The 22730-nt window shown below is 41.3% G+C and overlaps 1 protein-coding gene across 15 annotated transcripts in view; it reads left to right on the forward strand.

Annotated features, from left to right (window-relative positions):
• Positions 1 to 22730, forward strand: part of BRSK2 (BR serine/threonine kinase 2) — a 324024-nt gene that overhangs the window by 155965 nt on the left and 145329 nt on the right. For all 15 annotated transcript variants that reach the window (XM_049820723.1, XM_049820725.1, XM_049820726.1 and 12 more), the window contains exon 2: positions 7420 to 7514. In XM_049820723.1, coding sequence (XP_049676680.1) covers positions 7420 to 7514 — 95 coding nt within the window. The remainder of the gene's footprint in view (positions 1 to 7419; positions 7515 to 22730) is intronic.

Below are 22730 nucleotides of genomic sequence, written 5' to 3' on the forward strand. Positions count from 1 at the left end.
ACAGCTCTTAGAAAGTGGAAAGAAAAGCTTTTGACTAGGAGAGTTGTGGGCAAAAGCAGAGTTTTCCCAATACTCATCCAGAGATGTAAAAAAAGGGAATTTTTTTCTGGTGCATCAATGGAAAGTTGTTATATTTTAATTTATCTTTTTCATTTGAAAACAATGAAACCACTCTTCTCTTTCCCTGTCTGTGGGGGGGTGGGGGGGGTGCTGCCCAAATGCTTTCAGATGTACACTTTGGAAGCTAGAGTCTGCAGTTCTCCTGTGGCAGCAAAGCCTAGTCTCCCAAGTGTTTTTATATGGGAACAAAGACTTGATCTGAAATAGGAGCTCAGCACGCTAGACATCACAAGCTGCTGATACATCCCAGAGGACTTCAAGAGTTTGTTAGAGTTTGGCTGATGAAATACTGTCATTTTACAAAAGCAGCATCCAGTGTGCCCATCAAGGTTTGCATCCTGGTTCCCTGAGGGGGCGTCTTTAGGCACATGAGTGTGTATGGTTAAGATGGGAAAGAGAGCATGTCAAAAGGACTCAATAGGCACGTTCTTTGCTATATTCAGGGGGCACAAAGGGTTTCTGAGAAGTATTGATTTATGAAATATTGTAAGAAAGAGACCAAGATAAAAATCAATAGAGGTGATGTTGGTTCTGTGTGTTTTGATCCTGCTGAGCTTGGAGGATGATCCTACCATAATCTCTGAGGCATACAGTGTAAAACCTACTCCTGGTGAGCTGATGTGTATATATATACGTGTCTGTGTCTCTTGTTCTCTAATATCAGGCATGTGGATCCAGTCACATCTGAGCTGATGCATTGTTCTCGCCAATCTCTGAGCTGAGGAGTGTGTCCCTTCGGCTGGCCGAGCCAGTGTACATTTGACAGTGCTCTTAGCTCAGGACGATAAATGTAGGCTATAGCAATTTAGTGCGCAGCTTCCCTGTGCTCTGAGCTGATACACGTGAATCCCAGCACTGCTCCTTCCATGCTCCTGCTAAGCATTTGGACTCTGGCTTTAGTCCTACTGTAATTACAGTTTTTTCAATTTAGAAACAGTTATTGCACGAGCCCTCAGAACAGCCTTGTAGCACTAGAATCTCTCTGTAGAACCCATGGTCAAATTATTTTATTACCAACATGGCTAGCTTCATCTTCATCCTTTTAGATTTCTAGACAACCCTATACCTCCTTTCCCCATATGCAATTATAAATTGAAACCATATAATTTGCCTGTCACTTGATAGAAGGCTCTGTTTATTTTAAACACAATAATTAGAGATAACAATTGCTATAGAAAAATAAACATCTGTTCAATGAGAAGACTGAGTAATTAGGGGCAATTATTGGTTTCCATAAGTAGGATGCTCAGTAACAAAGTTCTTTCCAGTGCAACTAAGAAGAGCATAAGATGCACGTTGTTGGAGACCAGAATTCTATGCACTAAAATAATTGGGAAATGAAATGGAAGCTATTAATAAGAAATTATCTAGAGCTTTCTTTCCAGGTTGTATTTAAGATGCAGTTTTCCTGGTTGTAATATGTAAAACTCGCATAGGGTTTAGATCCCTTTCCAACATTCTTTGTAAGGATTAATCAGTTAATCCTTCTACTGCCCTTGCAAGGTAAGTAAGTGTGTGTTATTATCCTTATTTTACCGCTATGGAAATCATGTTGCTGTGGGCCAAATTTTAATCCATTTTCCACTGTTGTAGATCTAAAGCAACCTCACTGCAGTCAGCAGAGTTAGACACTGTAACTGAACTGATTTAACCCTAATTGAAACTACAGTGTTTGTGAAGATAACTGTTGAGAATAAAGAGCAAGAATATTACATTTTAAGTATTGTCCTACGTTCCACTTGAGTTGTGTTAATGCTTTTGTTTGCTTTAAGGGTTGATTTTCTAAACTGGCATCCTTGAAGGTTTGCAGATCTTGCAAATGCTAGTGCATGTAGTTTTCAGGAATGAGCATCCATACTTTAAAGATTTAAAACAGCAGCCTCCAATTTCTGGGGATAAAGTACATTACTTGTATATAAAGATCATGTGTACAAAGCTCATATGCAGCAGCGGTGTACACACACTAAGCTTTTTAAAAAACAGTGTACTTGAGTTTGTTCAGTGTAAGATTTTTGTTCCTCCTTTAATCCAGGTGGTTTGTTACCAGCACTAGCCTGAGCCCTGAAGTAAACCACAAATGTTTGTGTCCTGTGGTGCCTAGATTAACATTTGCAGAGTATTCATTGACTTGAACTAATTGGCAATAGCTAACGCAAGTTAACAGAGGAGTGATATTTCTTTCTAGACATTCCTTTTATTGCTCATCCAGCCAAAATAGATAATATGGGCCAGACCAGGCCTTTCTGCTCAGATTTTTTAGGAAGTTTTTTGATAATGTGCTCTGAAGTGAAATGAAGAGCAAGCAACATGCAGATGATCTTCTGAGATGAGTGGCTAGTTTGCCTACTACAGAAGTTCAACAATGCTTACAAATAGGGCATTGGGTTGGTTTTATTTTAAAAGAAAATGAAAGACCTCCATTTACCATTGGAAAAATCATATGTATTAAATGTAGCAAATATACCTAATTTTTATTCCACTTCTTGAAGTATTTATGGGCCTTATGGTTAAAAATCAGGATAATGGGTTACTTGTGTTTAACATTTCTGAAAGACTGTGGGAACGTTATTCATTAACAATGAGTATACCATAAGTCCTGTATTTAAACAACAATGTCGTTTCCTTATTTATTAGTCTCTCTCTCAAAATGATAATTTTATTCAGACTGGTGTCTTTGGCAGACTCCAAGTTTGGATAGGATTGAAAAAAAGCTCTCTCTTGTTCCCAGAACGTTTCTTTCTCTCATGAAGAGTTGTAATAACAGGATCTTTAGTAAGGTGTTACTACCCATAGTTGTGTTCCCTCATGCTGCTATTATTTACACAACTGTAAAGTGGATATGAAATAGCACCAACTCTGAACTCTTAGTGTTTTATTCAGTCTGTGGTAGAGAAAATTGCTACACAGAATTCAAGGCAAAAGTAAACCAGCCTTTTTGGAAATCCCGTCATTGGCTGAAAAGTCAGGGAGGTGATTGCCAGTTACAAGATGAGCCACGGAGATGACTTGCTGTGATCGTGGGTTCACAGTGAATGTATTGTTTCAGCCAGAGGGAAGCTTTTGTTTCTCCATCCCCACAGTACATTCTTCTTGGGTAAAATAAAGGACACCTCTCTGTACTGCTTCACGATGGGCTGCCTGTCTGTCTAGCTGATCTAAATCTGTCCCTTGCTTATCACATAAGCTCCTGTCCTTTTCAGAAAAGATCTGTGTATCTTTAAGTGTCTGCAGAATGGGAGTTTACCAGCAGCAGAATGAGCAGGCATGGTTGTTAGCAGGTCAGTGCAGCATTAGGCTGTGTCAGGCCTGTACACTTCCCTTTGCACTTCCCTGTACACTTCCTTGAATGGCATCTTTCCCTTGTGCCATCTGGGGTTCCTCATGCTCATTGGTTTTCAAATCATGACTTTTAATTATAAATGAAAAGACAATGTTAGCTTACACATCCCCTTGCTTTTCAGCATTTCCATGTTTTCTTCTTTACTCCCCAAACCTGAAATTATAAGGCTAGTTCTGGTGCAGTTCAGTGGCCAAGAACAAAAGCAGCCCAATGTTTGCAGCTCGGAAGATGTAACAGCCTATTTGAAAGCCCAGCACGTCACTGCCCACGAGCCCCCAGGAACCACCTATGGATGGAAATCTGAAGCGTGCCTGAAGGAGTGAGTGTTTGTGACAGCTATGTGGGTGGTTGGGGGAAACTTGAAGTGCTTGATTCCCACAGCATCTTAGATTTTCTGCCAGGACAGACCAGAGTTAACTTTAACAATCATGATGGTTACTTGCCTGCATTTGAGGGGTTAATTACTCATGAAGCTGACAAGTTCAAACTCTATTTGTTGCCTGGCAGACTTGCTTTAAGTCAAGCCAGTGCAAAACATCTTCCTAGCGGCAGCCTTATACGTATTCCTTTGGGGACCACACAGGTACCTGTGCTGTCCTGAACGTATAGATAAGCTTTACAAGTACGTACCTAACTTACTGACATGTTTGTATTGGAGGTTTGCTGTAGATTCGAGGTGCTCATTAACAGCTGCATATACAGGAGAGGAAAATCTAGAAGATCCACAGCCTCTTTCACAACCCTGTAAATGCACCTTGGACACTTGTTTCTCAGTGGGCATTTCTGCCACTTCCATTTCAATAATAGCTCAGCAGTTTAGTCACATAGTTGCTTCTTATTGTCTCTAAAGGTCTGTCATTGCGCAGGTATGTAATACATCTTGAATGGTTTATGTTCTCTGTGTCAGTGAAAGGAATTCCTAAGCATCAGAAGCCCACAGGAGTTCAAATCCCCATTAAGTCATCTCTGAGTAGTTATACACTGGACTGGAACTACAGGACACAAACAGAAGTCCTGAGTACAAGCCCTTCCTGCCCAAGCTCAATTGGGATTTCCTCATAGTAGCAGGAAGGCCTCATCCTATAGATGGATTTACTAAGAGGGATTTTTTGGGGTTTAGGCTAGCATGTAACTGTCAAAAGGAAGTGGCTAGGGGAGGAGGGAGGAGGCAAGGCAGAGCGACATGTTTTATTCTTATCCTAAAATTATATTCAGTGAATTTAGTACAGTGAAAAGTGGTATCTTGGACTGTTCAGAGGGTTGTCTTAAAGTTCTGTCTCCACAAAACAGACAGTGGTGATAGTGCATTTTTTTTCTTGATATTTCTAATGCAAATCAGGAAAAGAGGAAAAATGCATTAAATTGCACATGTGTTTTCTCATTCTGTCCTCTGGTACTGTGGTATAAATCAAGAACGACTTACTGAAGTTGATGAAATTAATTCAATATAAAATTGGTGTGATTCAGTGTCAGCATGATTTTTGCAAGGTGTGAAGTGTCTTCTAACAGTTGATTTACTTTTTTATTGGAGTAAACAGAATGGTTTAATCTTAATTTTGGAGTTTCTGTGATAGGTTAGTAGCCAGAATGACAGAGGACACTGTGAAGACTGCGTGTACAGCATGGTGGTGTCCTAGAAGTTCATGGTTAAAACCCTTCTGTGACTCAATGACAGGGTGCTTCAGGGAGGACAAAGGAAAAATAGTTTACAGATCAGCCAGGTTCAGTGGGACGGACGTCTTGATTTGGGAGCAACAACATCTGAAATCAAACCCTGAAGTGTGAGATACCAGAAGCCTTTATATTTTCTTTTGGGTGAAGGACCCAGTTACAGAGAGCAGTTGTTTGTCACCTTTATTGACCTCTGAAAATAATTGGTCTGCAGCATGTTACAGTACAGCACTGTGCCACAGATCCTGGGAGTCTAGATAGAAAGGACTGAGCTAGAAGTTCTGCCAAGATTTGAAAGTAACTAAGAGCGATGTAAAGAGCAATGTGGTTGTGCTGTAGAGCTGTGATTGGTGCTGGAAGCAGGAAGGAAGCAATCAGCACAGATTGAAACTGTGCACACTTTCAACAAGGTGGTGCCAAGTAACCACTATCCAAACACAGAACAAAGCCAAAGAGAAGAAGCATAAGTAAGGCTACAGCTGCTATGAATGGTGAACATAGAGCCAGTAGTGCTATGGATGATATTATAAATTTGTTGAATAGACAAAATTCAGATATAAGAGTGAGGATTGGCTGGGCATCACAGCATCTTCCCCCAGATGTGCTTGTCAGCCACTTCAGGCAGAGGACAGTCTGTTGCTATACACAGTTTCAAATGGATTTGTCGGTGTGCTGCATTCTTAATTTTTGTGACTTGTTTATGTCATGGCTGAAAGTAAGGATGTCAGCATTTAACCAGATGAGACTGAGAAATTATGTGACTAGAAATATCCAGAACACTTGAGCACACCATAAAAGAGATGTGACTGGAAGCAAGTCAGGAGTTTATTTCTCAGCATAATAACCAGTGATTAATGGTTCCAAATTTATGATTAACTGTGTAACAGAAAGGTGGACAAGTATCTGCAGGAGACTGCTGGAGTCTCTGATGAAACTCCAGTTCACTTCACTGGGGACAGTTTGTAGTAAGGCAATAGTCTATATATTCATCCCTTGATAGGAAGTGTGAAGTCCTGTATTCATTGTTTCACTGGACTGCACATCTGTTATGTTCAATTTGCAGATAAAGCAACGTCTTTGGCTTTGTGGTTTGCATCACGTGATGGGGTGAGAACCTTAACTGCAACCCCACCTAGGAGCTGCAAGCAGAGCTATGCTTTTTCTTGTTATGCACGTCATTGCTCATAAATGCTCTGCGAAGCCCAGCAGGTCTCAGTGACACCGGGGAAGTGCCATTATACTTCAGTTATAACTGAATCAGACTAAATGGCAATTTGGCATACTGTGTGTGGAGTGGGATGGGATCCAGCCTATTGGGTGTTGTGCTGCACGAGCCTGTTTGACAAGAGTAAAAGCTGAATCAAACAAGATCTCACTTGACATTTTTCCAGGTACAAGTTTTCTTAATAATGGCAATAGAGTTGAGGGCTTAGGGACCATCTTAAACTCACTTGTGGGAGATATCTCTATGTACTTTCAGGCAAGTCAGCAGATTTAGATCAAAATTTTGCAGAAGATAATGCTTCATGTGTGTTACTTACCTCTTTCTTTTAATTCTTGGGGTTTTGTTCCATATTTTGGTGATAGCTCAGGCATCCTGATTCTGTATTGGACATCCATATCCTTTTGCCAATATAATAATTTAACAGCACTCTAACTTGTTTGAGGACAAGGATATAGTAAATAATAACAAATAAGAACTTAGAATTGCATCAGCATATGTTGATGTTCCTCCATGCCACAACAGCATTCATCACAGTGTTAACTTTATACAGCAGGGTAAATTATAACAGTAAGGGAAAGCATAATTAAGTACCTTTTTATTATGATCATGAAAGCTTTGGAAGGAGCTAGAAAAACATAGAGGCCATGTCTACACTGCAGACCTTTGACCATCTAGTTTTGTTGACTTCAGAGCTTTCATTGATATCGGGCATTGGCAAAAGCCCTTAGCCTAGTGCGGTTAAATTGGGAGAAGTTTACTTCTTACTGCTAGAATACACTTTGAGTGGTGAGAGCTGGAATACAGTGCTTCAACAAAAATACAGTTTTAATGGCAGAAACTGCAGGAGTGTTAAGGATGTTGGTGGCTTCCCTGCCAAATGGTCACAATGTGGGCTGCAGGGTCTTCATTGCTCATAAGACCTTATCTGGCTGGAGGAGAGACTAGTGGAAATTTGTTTGCATATAAGTTGCCAACTGCTGGGTGGCGTACTAATCGCAAAAATCTCAACAGCGACTCTTTCTAACCAATCCTTCCTTTCTATTTTGCTCTGTTTCTCCTGCAGGGCTTGTGAAGTTGGGGGTTCACTGTGTCACGTGTCAGAAGGTCGCGATAAAAATTGTCAACAGAGAGAAGCTCAGCGAGTCGGTGCTAATGAAGGTAATTTTCTAATGGGAGATTTAAAAAAACATTAAGTTCTTGGCTCTTTGTCTTCTGTTCCATGCAAAATTAATATTTTTAATTATGTATAACAAACATCCCTGTCAGTACTAGGATTATGTGGAGCATAATAACAATAATTTAGTTATGGGGGAGGCTAGGGCAGCTGAAATTAAATGGGAGTATGCCCGTGCTTTGTGAACAAAATAAATGGTCAGCTGCAGAGTTGTTGCTTCTCCGGTGGGACTGATGTGTGTTGGGCATCTGACTTCCACCACTGCAGCGGTGCATAATAGTTGCGATACATTGCAGACTGAGGTGTACAAATGTCAGCAGGAAGAGATTTAAGAGAGGCTGGCAAATCTGTTGTTTGAATACTCCTACTGCTTGCTCCGCTGCATGGGTTCATTATGATCTGATGCGCCAAGGTCCGTGACTGTTTAAAGCTGTTGTAGTTCTGTTAACAATCCACAGAGCTGTGCCATTGGAAACCATCAAAGTGTCTGTCCTGATGGTCCCAATGACTGTAGTATTCAGAAGAGCTTAATTCATTTTTTACCTGGTCTTGTGATATCGGTCTCCTTACATGAGTGTCATTGACTGATCTTGGAAAACTAAAAATAAAATAAATATATGCATAGAAGTTTATTCATGTAATTTGGTGACTGGAAGGGCTAAATTCAGCTTGATGGGAGGAAACACAACTGCACTGCAATGACAGAATTCCATCGAGCTGTCACCTGCAGATGACGGTAACAGGTCTGCATGCAGCGTAGAGCACTTTATTGACGTAACTTCCCTATTAAGCACATAGAACATATATCTTTACACTGCTATTTCTTATATGTACTTCTGTGTCAGCTGTTTTCCAGCACAAGTAATTATAGCAACCTTACTAGGCGCAGAAAGAAAATGGAGGCTAAAGGAATATGTAGTCAGTGAACGTTACGCATACAGTGAGTTTATTTTTGTCAGAGAAGGATTCTTAAAGTTTATATTCAATTGTAATGTGTTCAGACTTACTGGAATTTCATTGAAGTATTCCCTCTCCTGCAGTGCTGTGGATTCAAACAGTCTTCTCATACAGACTGAAAGTTAGAAAGCAAAATAGGTAAGAAAACTGCAATTTTAAAGGGAGATTCAGCAGATGAATGGAACGCAATGAAAGCAAACAAAGTGTGTAAATGGTAAAATCTGAATGAGACTCTAAACATTTTGAATATTTTCCAGAGTAAAGTAGTACGAATATTTTTTAAAAACATGAGCATTTTGTTTATTGAGAGACACTGTCTGGTATCTGTATAAAGCATTTTATTTACTTCATTGATCTTTAGAGTAGGAGGAAGATCACTTAGCATAGCAAAGTGATCTCTCTGCTTTAGTTGTGTTGCATTACCTCAGTTGTAGTATGAAATCTGAGTAGTGAAACGGTGTGTTAGGCCCTTGTTTATACAGCCCCATGCTGAAGTGTGCCATGTTTTCTGTAAGATTGTACAGCATCCTTCTCAGGAGGAAACCACGTGCTGTGTCATGATTCTCATTTTCAGACCATTCTTGGTGATATTTTCCCTTTCAAGGATTCTGTTCTCTGTGCTCAGGAGGTTGGAACAACAGATGGGATTGAAGTGGTTTGCCCAGTTCTTGCATAAACTCGGTACCCAGATGTCTTTTCAGGAGTGCCCTGTGTCTGATGGTCACAGACAAGGCCTGAGACTTCTAAGTGAATTTGGAATTGACTGTACTGTTAGCAAGCTTTATCCAGCCTGGCTGAAGGGGAAAAATGTTTGCAGCTTTTGGCAATCCCAGTGTGACCATTGCAAAGCATCCAGCTGACAGCTTGCTGCGTGGAGTCAACAGCCACAGGGAAATAGCCAACAGTGAAGCCAAGTCGTGGTGGTGTGGTGGCATTCCTACTTTGCAAATCTTCCTACTAGCTTATCAATTCCAATGACTCGCTTTGCCAGTGGGCCGTGCAGAACAGTCCCTGGAGCCAAATGATTCAAGATCTCAGCTACTCTCCCAAGCCAGACCCAGATTGATGGATTTTGCTTTAATCCATCCTTGGACAGAAAAACTGGATCTGACAAATATGCACACCTGCTGCATGAAGCTGTAACACTGCAGTGCTGTGGCCATTTATCTTAGAGCAGAAGGAAGAAGTCTGCTTGCAGTCTTTTCAACATCTAAAATGACAGGCACAAGCATATACAGCAGGCTGCTTTCTCTGCCATCATTATTCTATATTGACTTGCTTCTTATAGCCTTCATTTCTCCAGTGTTTTTGCAGTGTTTTATTCTGTATGTTCAGGGAACTGTCCCTTCCTTCTGCAGCTGCTCTTCATCTGAGCTGTGCAGAATTGAGAGGCATTTGGTAAAGTGCTTTCTAATCATAACATCGTAGTATCGATATTTCTGGAGAGAAGAATTTGGAATTGAAGCAGCTGGTCTCAATTAGCAGAACTGCTGCTATGGAGATGATACACGGCCAGGCACGATGCAGCGCAAGCTGCAGTAAATGTATCATCCAAGCGCTTGCTGCCCTGTCAGAGGACAGGCCTGCTCAATGCACGCGCGAGCCTTTTGCTTTGTCATGCCCTTATAAACGCAGGCTGGGGAGCAGTGTTCCTTTCCCAGCTCTGGCTTGGGCCTGTTTGGGAGCCTGGTTTGGGGGCAAAGCTACAAATGTAATTTCACAGATGAGAACAGAAGGGTTGGTTCTGTTTTCGCTCCTGCTTTCACACAACTGGTAAAAGCTTCAGCTGGGTTTCTTCAGCCGCAGTCGTAACCCCCACTGATGTGGAGACCTGCCTCCCACGGTACGTCTAGTTTGCTCTAGTACAAATCAGCAGAAAGATTTCAGAAACGAGTGTGTTATAGGGAGCATCTTGAGATTGAAATAGGGTTCATTAATTTCTCTGAATTATTTCTGGGTCGCTGAGAGGGAAATTAGGCCCAGAATACAAGAGCTGAATGTGTCTGTAAAGCAGTAAGCTTTTCTGAACAGACAGGTTCACTATTGATGGTTGCATTTTCAGTAGCAGCACAAGCGTTTGGAGTTTATAACTTCAGAATATAAAGCTTAAAGCAAATCTTTCCTCGGATGTGGCAAAAGCTTGTTTGGAAACGTTGAGGTGTCTCATGAGACTTACTCAGAAGAGTCCTTTCCCCTTTACCACCTGACCAGCTAGTTCTCTTCCACTCCCTCCTTCCAAAGAATAAACAACAAAAAACCTACTCTTTTGGCGATCCATCAGACAAAATACTCTTTGGACAGACACTCCTGGTAGAAGCAATGGGAGCATAAAGGGTGGAGAGCGAGAAGGGCACAGCTGGCCGTGGACTAATTACTTGAATACTCAGGCATCCTGAGAAAGCCACAGATGTCCCAGGTTCGATGGCTGGAGCCCAGAGCTCCATATGTGTGCTTTGTGTGTGTGCGCCTTTTGTTTCTTCTGAGTCCTCCAGTGCTGGCCTTGAAGCAAGGCAGGTATTTTCAGGGTGGGGGATGGGAAGAGACACAGTCCCTTCCACATTTCTCTTGTGGAACTCGAGTGAAACATGAGCGGTGGGTTTCGGGGAGGTTGGTTGGTTGGTTTGGTGTCTTGTGGTGCTAATGAGCTCTGCTTCTGAAAATTCTGCAAAGGCATTAGTATGTGTTCTTAAGCACGGAGGATCATGCAGTGATCACTGTCAGAGATCACTGATTGCCTGATATAATTGAGTGGAGGGATAGGTAGCAGGATCGAGCATCAGCCTCTTGGAACTGCCAAGATAACTTCTGAAAGCATACTTGTAAATAGACACTACTTTGCATGGTCTTTTCATCATCGCTTGCTTCTTCCTGAGCTTCAATTTCAATAGTTACTTGTTTCTTTACTACGTTGTCCTACTTTGAGTCTTTCCTTCCTTCTCCATTTTCTTTCAGTTGTTCCTTTGCCCCTTTTTAACTCCTTTCATTCTTCTTTTCTGCCCCATTCTGTGATTTCTTCCTTTTTTGTCTGTCTTTTCCCCTTTTGCCACTGAAAGTCATGTAATAATTGTCATTGTTTTGCTGCAAAAACTGCTGAAATGCAGCATGTCTGGTTGAGGTTCCTGTTCTTCAAGGAGAAAGTTTAGAAATGGGCACAATTCAGAAAGTATCTGAGAGAGCAAGTAAACAATCTGAGCTCATGGTTTATGAGGGACTCAAGGGACTCAATCTATCTAGTTTATTAAAGAGCATGTTAAGACATAACTTAATCATGGTCTGCAAATACTGATAAGGAGGATAGGCATTTGATAATAGAGAATACTACAGACTTGGGGGCAAAAGGCCTGTTGGAAACTAATAGTTGTAAGCTGTAGGTTGACAGATTAAATGTAGAAATACTAGGCTTATTTGACCGCTGGATCAAGTAACTAATTCGAACAAGCCACCAGAAGCTCTGGTGAGTTTTTCCCCTGAAAGACTATTGAACTTCATCTTAAGCTGCTCTGTGTTTTTCTAAAACCTAGATCCTAGTTCAGCTTCAGCTGCTGGACTTGCAGCAGGAAGTAGTAGAAGATGGTTTCCTGATCTGTGCTATGCATTAGCTCTGACTAGATTAACGCAACAGCCTCTCTGGCTTTAAAATCCATGGAGCTGTGAATTTCTAATCACACCCTTGAAATCTGTAAAAAGTCACTTATCTCTGTCTGGAGCATAAAGAGAGGTGCTTGTGCAAGGTATCTGCAGAAGCAGAAATTTAGGCTCCCCCAAGCAAAGTTAAAGAAGGGAATACTTCAGAGCAGCATCTTTGCTTTGGAATACCTCGTTTTCAGACTTTTCAAACAAAAGACTGTGATATTGGCTGACCTAGCTGTCCTCAGCTGTTGACTGGAGGCCTGGTCTACAGAAATAATTACAAGAATGTCAGAACAGTGTCAGGGAGAAGCTAAATCTGAGACAGAGACAGAAACAGACTGACTAGTGTAACTTGGTTTACATTCAGCTTTGTTCATAACAAGGCCAGCTTCCCTGACATTAGTGAAGCCAAACTCACCAACACCAAACCTGAATTTCACCAAATCAGATTTTTTTGTTAATATATTCAGTAGTAGCCTAATTGTTTTCCAGCTGCGATATTTAGAGGTTTTACTATTGATTGTAGTGGAAATTGTGTTAAGTTGCTGTTGAATCCCACTGAATACTCCTACCATTGGGTACAAATGAACAAAGAAACGAGACCATATTATATCACCAGTGAAATGTGCTCAGATTAATCTAGGATAGTGGCACACAAGATTTTGGAGGTGGTCATATTACAAATAGCAAATAGAAGGGAAAGTATTTCCATATATTAAACAGAAGCCCCAAACAAAAGGTTTTAAAGCATTCTTCAAACTTTACAGGACTCCCTGATTAAGAAACACTGTGCTACTTGTTGGTACTCATCTATTATTCTTCTGATTGATTGGCATATTGCTGCGAGAGGAGAATAACTCAGAGGACCTTGCATTCATGGCAAAAAAAAGATGAAAGGGTAAAGGAAATTAAGTCTCCCCAAAACATGTACTCTCTGATACTCGTATTTTTACCTGCTGTTGAACATGCAGGTTGCAATGTACAAATGAGTATGTTCACACTTAAATGGATTGTCCCTTGCACATTCGCTGCATGTGCTTGTTAAAAGCACACACTCTAACCCTCTTTCTGGTTAATCTTTAACCTGGAGAATTACTACACCCTTGTCTGCTTTTAGCACTGGAAAAGAGCAGATTAGAAGTGTGCACGTGTCTGTGTGATTGTTTGACAGTGTGTAGGTGGTGAACAAACTGCAGGAATGATAGGCACTCATCAAAGAATATGAGTGCACAAACACACACTCACCTCCCGCCTCTGTGACCCTAGTTCATATTCCAGTAGCAACCCAGGTAGCACAGCACAGTTTTCATGTGTGCGAGTCTCTCTTCTGAGTTCAGAGAAAAAAAAAGTACCTTGCAATATGAAAAACACAGGGCAAATAAAAGGGATATTTTTTTTCCCCTGGCTCCCTTCTGCTATAGGGAGTTTGGGAGTAGGGATCTGTTACTGAATGTGTAATGCAGAGTGTTTTGTTTTAAACTGGAGCTGGTGGGGAGCATTGAAAGCCTGTTCACTTGTCATCTGTTTGAGCAGTTAAAGAAGTTGGGTAATTGTATTTTCCTTCAGAGAAGAATCACTCTCCACCTCCACTTTCCACCACACCCACAAGGAACACAGTTTGAGGTATACTTAAAGAAGGAAATTAAACAGGAATCATGAGCACCTGATGTACTTGTCAGAGGAACAAACTTGTCAAGCGTGCACAGTGCCTTTTGCTTTCTAAAGTTAGTATGCTCAGTTGAGGCATTTGGGCAAGCTATAAAAATAATTGGCCCTATTTTTTCCACCCTACTTTTAATTCCGCAGACTTGTATTACAGCAGTCTGGCTCAAACCTCTGTTGTACCAAACATGTTCTACCCGCAGCCCTGCGTGTGCAAACACATAGACACAGTCTACCATCCCTGTGCGCTTCTTGGTCATACAGCAATGTCTCTCATGAGCCCTGGCTGGAGCTAGTTGAAGTCAAGGAATGCTTTTTCCATTCATTTCACTTGATCAGAACCATAATGCCTGGACAGGGAGATAACTGCTCCCAGAGATGAAATGTCTAAATGTGCTCTGCAATCCAGTCCTCATCCACCTGTGAAGCTGCTGTCAATAATTAGCCTGTAAAAAACCCTTTCTGTTCAGCTTTCTCTTTAACTGTTTCCACTGTAGTTACACCGTGCTTGCACTTGGAGTGAGGCAGACCATAGTTTGACTTCACATTGCTTTCTCCACCAAAGCTTCTGGGAATTCTCTTCCTTTGCCAAAGCTTAGTTTTATCAAAAGATGCTGATTCACTAAAATGTTTTCTCTAAAATAACTTTAGCTCAGTAAACTCCCAATGTATCAAAGACTAGGTTTCCTTTGATATCTCTCTGGATTTATGGCAGGCTGTTAGGGAGTCCTGCGGTCTCCAAAGCAGAGGCCCTGAAAGCCTTGCCTCTGCAGGGACTCCCACCACCTCTGAGCCCTAGGTTATCAAGCCAAGATGTAGGAAGTCTTGAGACAGGCTCCAAGAGTCCACAGCTGGGGGGGGCAGGCACAGCATCCCCAGCTAGAAAGATGTGACCCTACAAAGCATTGCTACGTGGGGGAGTGGCAGAAAGCACCTGGATCCTCAGCTGTTGTCAGGCTTGATGCTCAGTTTCCTGGGAAGGAAACCCAGTAGCAGTTACCCTGAAAGGCAAGGGGAACCCCAGGTGAAGGTTAGCTTCCAGGCTCAGTCTTGTAGAGTTGGGGTATGGAGTGTGAGAATCTTGAGAGTGGCAATCCAGAGCTTGTAACCCCTGGTCAGATCCTGTAGTATCTCCCGTTTTTCCGGCTGGCTGGACATTCAACTGGTCTGGGAACCTGAAGCTTTGGAGTCCCCCAACCTGGGTGGTCTCTGTAGCAGAACCACCTGGAGCTGTAGTTTCTGTTAACTCCAGATGTGAACCATGGGTCTGGTGAGATTGGTTTTTTTCAATCTGGAACTACAGGCTCTTTGGTGCATTCAGAACTTTACTTTTTTTTCCTGACTCACTAAAGGTTGATGAAAAATGCTAGAAAGCATTGGATTTTGATCTGACTTAAGCTAAAACCTCTTTTAATTGATTTTTTCTACCACACTTCAACCAGCTCTGTTCTGTGGTTAATTAATCAGTCCAAAGAGGTGAATATGGGAATATACACCTGGGAATATGTATAAGATGAAACCTATCCCAGTCTGCAGAGAGTAGAGGATGCCACAGGAGAGTGGGTTCTGGTTAAACTGTAGGTAGAATTGGCCACATTTACAGATAGGAAATGCATTTTAGATTATGGATAAAATCACTTCCCAAATCTTCCAAACAAAAAAGGAGTTGGGGGGACATGTTTTCTGACCTGAACTGCAAAGAGATTTTTAAGTTATACAGCTCCTTATAAAAAATAATTTTCTTTGCTCACACAATGTCTTCCTGGTCTGAGAGCAGAACGCAGAGTGGAACTCAGATGCAGTCAGCAGTGTGAATGCAATACTGACTAAACCACTTGAAACCTGTATCTATGAGCACCAGCACAACAGTATAGGATTTTTTAAGTCGGTCCTCACCCCACCGCGCATGCTTGGAATTGAATGAGTGTGCATTGCACCAGGATGTATTCTGGTTTTTTTAGAGACTAGTATATCCTGTTTTCATGATTCTGCCATGCCAGTGTTTGATCAGTGTTATTACAAAAGCTTGTAAACAGTTTAGGACAGGAAAGATGCTCAGATCTCAATGCTGCAACACAGCAGCATGTGCTTTGCAGGATGATTTCATTAAGGACCAAGGGTAACTTGGCAAGTGTGGTTGGGGTTGTTGTATATTTTCTTTTCTATCTGAAACCCTTTTTTTCTGGGTTGCAGATGAAAAGACTTCTGACTACATTTTGCATTGGTTTGTATTTCACATTGCAGAATCTTGTCTGGAAATCTTTTAATTCTTTTTCCTTTGCTCCTGGAAAGAGAACCAGCGTTACATCAGAAGAGCTCTAGCAGTAACAGGACATCAATCCTTAAGTAGATTGACCGAGACCAGAATTGTCTCGGGTATTTGACCTTGCATCTCTCATGTAGAATATGCACCATAAACATCAATATACTGTTTATGGTGCCAATTAAGGAATGTAGTCCATCCCAATTAAGGGATGTAGTCCATCCCTGTATATAGCAGGCAAGCCATTTGAGCAAAGACTTTGTTCAAAGATTATCTTAAATTTTTGCTTAAACAACTGGGTGGTGCCTTGTATACCAGTAGTACCTTTCTGTTAAGAAGAATTTCTTAGCTCAAACAAAATGTGTCACCTAATAGATATTTAACTAGTGCAACTGAGAGCCAAGGACTGGCATTGCGTTGTCAGTTAGGAGATGCAGGCTCTTTTTGTTTGTTTTGCATTCTTCTATCCAACATGAACATTTTGCTGATCGTTTGTTAAGTGTAAACCAGGCTCAGTCAGTCTATCCCTGCAGTGTGCGCTATTAAATAGTTGGCACAAATTTAGGAAAAATCTGGGAAGGCTCAATCCCAGTGCAATTAACTGTTAGTTCCAGAGCTATCAGATGGAGCTGAATACAATATGCCATGGGTTTGCTTTGCTGCTGTTAGAGCTTGTTGTTACCTCTAGTGGTAACTTTTTAGGTATTTGGGCATTTTCTCTTTTACCAGGTACTATCTTTGAACTCGCTGCCTTGCCTCCTGGCATCCTGAGGTGCCGAATCCATGGTTAACATGTATTTAATATGCTGGTCTGTTCATGAAGAGCACTCCCATAGCAGTAAACCATTGTTTGCATTCCCCTGCTGTCCTCCCATGGATGCACACACCACACATAGAGGAGACTCCAGAGTTTTAGTTCAAAACAGTGTTTCTTGTCCAACTCCAAGAGAATCTTCCAGGTGCGCTAATACTAAGAGAGCTCAAGCCCATGCTGTAGTGGTCCAGCTACGAAGCAGTGAAAAAATTGCAGTCATGGCATGGTTGATTTTACTCTTGTGTGGGAGAAGCAATCACTGCTTTGTCAGAACACCTGGTATTTTGAACCTTGTGGTGTAATATAATATGGTATGCTCTGCAGCTGTATGGGGAGGCAGCAACAATGGCTTTGTGCTGTGAGGGATAATGGAGAGGTTACCTTACTTCTCTACAAACATAGGGAAGGAGAGATTGAGTTTAATCTTGGACTTCTGCATCTGTTGCAGTCTCTCAGCGTGTAACAATTGCACAGCAACATCTCTGTTACTTTATCACACGTTGCCCCTGGTGGAATTAGGGACTTTTGAAAGTGTCAAGAAATTCTGGGGTGCAGGCTGGCTTTTTCAAGAATGCTTGATGAAAACTTAGGCAACCAAAATCATTGTCCATTATGGAAATTTGAGACTGATGCTCCAGATTATGCTAAAATTAACACATTCAAGCTCTTGTTTTAGAACGTGTTGGTAAGGCATGGTGAACAGCTGTCAGCTCTCAAGAAGATGGATCTGGCCTAAGATACATGATCAGTTGTTCCTGTTCCCGGCATATACCACAGACAGAAATATTCTTATATTGCTTGCAGGTCTCACAAGTAGTACCTCCTCTTCTGTACACTCAGTAGAAAAGTGGTAAGCAAATGTCACTGGTGTAAGGTGTAACACAACAGAGTGCAGCCCTGTAGTTTTTTTCTACTTTTAGGTTTCCTGTTGCTCCAGGAGACAGAAACATTATCATCTGTATCTCACAGATGCAGGCTTAACTACAGGAAATAAATAAGAGCAACATGTATAAACAATACAGCAACACCTAGTTTCATCTCCAGTCTGTTCATAAGGAATGCTCCTGTCTTTTAATGAGGTATGTATTTTAGCTTATTCCTCCAGTTCCTAATAGCTTGTTGTACATAAGTAAGTAACGAAGGCTAGAAGATCTAAAATGAAGAGGAGTCACCAGAATATGCAAAACCTATCATAGGAGATGGGGATTATGTTACTAGTTTTCTCCGTTGTACCTGAAGCAGATTTGCAACAGTTGTGATACACACATATAGTTGTCCTATCAGAATTGCTATTAGATTACATTTTACAGTGTTCTGGAAGTCCAGCCACATTGTCTGTCAGAAACCTGTCACCATGGATCCTTGTAATAGTCTGGAATTCACTATTGCTCCGTAGGCAAAAATCTGGTGTGCATGTCTAGATTCGCGTGTGTGGAGATGGTCCAGCAGAAAGAACGTGCTGTCAGTAGAGGCAGAATGATTTCCCCCAGCTGTGAAATACTTTAGCATAAAGTTATATTTTAGAGATTTTTCTTCTTATATTTCCTTCCTAATACCCTGAAATAAATCCCCTCAGTCTAATGTTCTTATCGCTTTTCTTTGATGAATTTCCTCTCTTCACTCCTGCTCCCTCAGCTGTCCCTGAATTTCCTTCCTAAATCCCTTGTGTCCTTTGCTAACCTCCTGTTGGCCCTCACCGTCCACTGCAGCACTTTCAAAGCAGAAAGGACACACAGAGTAAGAGAGTGCATATTATCCTCTAGGTATTACGGATTCATTTTATCCTCATTTCCACCTCTTAAATCAATCCCTGATTTATTGAATCCAGAAAATAATAACATTTACTTAAGAACAAATGTGTAAGATCATTGGACACAGGACAGAGTGGCACACAGCTGTTGTCACAGTCATCTGGGGTTGTGTTTTCACTACTTTTTCATATAGGGTTTTAAGTTGTGAGTTTAGCAGCCATAGAGGAACTTGGATTAGGGAGTAGTCTTGTGGGGATACCTAAGAGTACCAAACCCCTTCAGGGCAGCAATGCAGTGCAAATTGTAGATTTGATTGCTCTGTAGTACCAGAGTATCCCCAGTATAAGAGACAAGGCATCTGGGCCCTGGCCAGTGGCCTAGCAGAATAAAAAGATGTATTTCACAGGGACTGACATGGAAGTCCAGCAACAGGTAGAAACATATCTAAATACTACCCATAACAGTAAAAAAACCCTCAGAGATCTGTTAACCTTAAAGCCTTCATTTTGGAGAGAAAAGGTGCCCTTGGCCTCCTGCATGGCTGAGCAAGGCCGATAGTGGTGAGAACACAGCTGAAAACTGCTTTACTTAGTATTGAGGAGAGAGCGGTACCAGTTACCAGCAACTGAGGACATGGTAACTGCTCAGTGCTGGGTAACAGCCACTTGCTTGTGTACCAAGAGGGCATATAGTTTACTGAGCCATCCTGCTACCTGGCAACCTGTCACCCATTTTTTGGCAGATACCAATGATTCAATGTCCTGTATCTGTTTGGCTACAGATGCATCACAGTACAAATTGAACCAGCGTTCAGATTCTCATATGTCAAGAGTGGAGCTGTTGACATACTGCTTGAGGAAGAGAGGAGATATCAAGGATGGAGAAATCTACGATAGCCAAATTGTTACAGGGTACCGGAGTGAAATATTGGACAAAGGTGCAGAATCATAGAAATAAGGGTTGGAAGGGACCTCTGCTTTACGTAGTCCACCCTCCCAATCAAACAAGGACTGCTGTTGACATGGGTCAGCCATGGCTTTGTCTAGCTTGGTTTTGAAAACCTTAAGTGATTGAGATTCATCAGCCTCTCTGGACAGCCTGTTCCAGTGCTACGTTACACTCCTAGTAATCTAGTTCATCCCTTATGTCTAACCTGAACCCCCGTGCAGACATGAGGAGAGAGATTGGCTAGCTATCATGGCTACTGCGTTCAGTAATGAATAAACTTGTGTCAGTCATCAAATAAAGACTTAGAACAATTAAAAAAAATACAGGAGTTAGAAGAAAAACTTAATGCCTCGGAGAACTGTGGAGACACTACTGAATGCTGCAGCCTCATGGTAGAAACAACCAATCAGTGAAATTAAGAGCCATGTCAGGAAAATTTAGTATGAAAAGGGACAGCAGAAACAAAATTGATGAGTAGAACGGAGAATCAACAGACTAGCGTACAAAGAATGAGGGTCTCAGCAGGGGAAAATAACCATTACAGCAGTAGCATGAGGAGGGTTTAGGACTCTGGTTCAAAGGCTGCTTTACTGAGGAGACTCTGAGGCTTAAGCAGCCTAAAGGAACTCATGGTAATGATCGCATCTCATTTGTGGTTTGAATACCAACAAGAGAGCAACCACATTAGCAGGCAAAGGACAAATGCTTTCTTAGAGCCTGCCTGGAGTCTTGAGAGAAGGTCTCAGTGATCTCTAGCAGGAAACACTGGAAGTGGGATCATAAATGCACTGGGCTGGAATAAAGGACATGATTACTGAATTTCTGTGATTTACATGTGAGATATAAATCAAATTTTAAATATAGATAAAGTTCTGTAACTGTAGTTTGAGGAACAACTAGCAGATGATAGATGAAATAATGAACATATTGACATACCTTCACTGCACTTCTAAAGAGGTCTTAGCTATTTCTGACTCTTTCATTTCTCACTCCCTCAAATTGATGGTTCTCACCAATTGATGGCTTGACCTCCATCCTCTGATATCATCTCTCCAGCTGTCCCTTTCATTACAGTTTCTATTTCTCTTCCACTTCTTTTCCAGGTGCAGATCCAGTTAGAGATGCTTGGTTTCTCTCCCCTTATTTTTACACATCTTTTGAAGAGCAATACCTTTCATATCATACTTAATTTCTTCCTCTCTGTTGCTGTAAGTGTCTGCTACTACTGCAAATATATTTTTCTTCTCCTGTTTTGATTCTGGGTCCTCTATGTACCTCTCTTCAGACTACCCCATAGCCGTCCTTCTATACAGCTACTGTAGTTATAACCCCTCTGGTAGTTCTGTATCATCAGACCTCAGTTCAACCTTTAGCTGTGGTCTACTAATACCCATATGCCTTAAGAGCTGTTCATTTACCTTTTTTTTCAAAAGCTTATGGAACTTAAACAAAACTAAGGTCTATTTTGTGTGCATTCTTAACCTGAAATAAGATGCCACAAATCCTGCCATCATGTCTAATGGTCTGATACCAGCTCTGCGACCTTCAGTATGACTGAATACAGAATTTAACATGGCCTGATTTAAAGAAAATGCTGTTAATAGCCAGTCAGAATGATCAGCTCCCTTATTTGTCTATGGAGATATGAATTATTAAAGTTACAGTGTTTCAACCAGTGTATATCAACAGTTTAAGCATTATTCTTACGATCAGGACTATGAATACCTAGACCTGCAGCACATGGGAGAAGTGAGATATCTAAGCAAAACTGAAGAATTCAGGGCCTGACAACAAGGTTATGTCTTGATAGATTTAATGCATATATAGATGTTTAGACATCCTAAGGTTAAAGCCTATACTTAAGCCCTGTAGAAATTAAGAATGTGTTTCAGGGTTTTATGGCCCAGGCAAATTCATGAGAATATGTTTTAATTAATTAGTTTTGGTTATGAGATTCAGGAAGCTAATGATGTAGTAGTTGAAAGATCAAGTTTGCTCCCGTATGCATCAGAATATATTGATGCTGGATGGGAATTTTTTAATTGATTTAGTAGACAATATAGAACAGGTGTTTGTTGCCTGGTGAGTAAGTGGCGTATGATGTAATTCTGTAACCGTCATGGAAATAACTTTCATTCGTTTTCAAGCAAGGCTTCTGGGGCTCAGAAAGTGTATAAAACATACTGGCCTAAGCTCAGAGTTATCATAAGAGGATTCTACTCCTGTTGGATTCAGCAGAACTGCAGCTATTTTCTACAGGGCTGAATTTGGCCCTGGAGTTTTATTATGCTGTGTCATCCCTGAGATAAAGCTCAGAGGCTCCCTGATCCTCTTGCTATGAGAAATAATTTTTACTCACCCATAGGCACTTTTGCTCCACCCATTATGTGCATTTTCCAAGCCATAACCACCTCCTTCTCAAACAGATGATTTTATTTTTGTTCATTTTATTTTTAAGTGGTTTCCTGGGGATGGGGGGGATTTCTGTGCATGCAAAACAACTGTTAAACTGAATCCTCATTACAGTAACATCAAATGGCTGGTTTAAACTGCTGACCACCCATCTGAGTTATTATGCTAAATTTTCTTTGCTTCTGGGCACCTCCCTCTCTGTGTGTGCCATAGTGATGTGAGAAGGAAGGCATAGGCTTCTGTGGGATCTTGACGTCTCACCCAAAGCACCAAAGGGCATGGACTGCATGGGTTTGTAAGTTAGTCTCTTCCCATAGACTTGAATTCACCCAATGGGTCTGCTGTCACAAAAATATATAGATAAGAAAACCAGAGTAGAACTGGAATAAGTTTTAATCAGTTGTTTGTAAATGTGTACATATACTTCAGAACTTATGCCTTTGAAAAAGCTTTACGCAGGTGACATGGACAGTACTTTGACTCCCAAAATATACTGCAGTATAAAACATACCCAGCATATTATACCTGATGCTGTCTGTATAGCTTCAGTTCCTGTGGAGGAGGTGGCTGCCTTGTGAAAAGCAAACTTTGGAGATGGCAAAGATCACATTATTTTATCAGAGGGGGTGTTGTCCTTCAGCCGTCCACAGCTACAAAACCTAAGGCGGCGGGTTCTTCCCCTCTTTGCACAGGAACCCTCCTTTATTCCTCTTCACTGTTACACACATCCCGATAAGTCTAGCACTTGCTTTGGGATGTCTAC

This window comes from Accipiter gentilis, chromosome 17 (assembly GCF_929443795.1).
Source record: "Accipiter gentilis chromosome 17, bAccGen1.1, whole genome shotgun sequence".
NCBI classification, from domain to species: Eukaryota; Metazoa; Chordata; class Aves; order Accipitriformes; family Accipitridae; genus Astur; species Astur gentilis.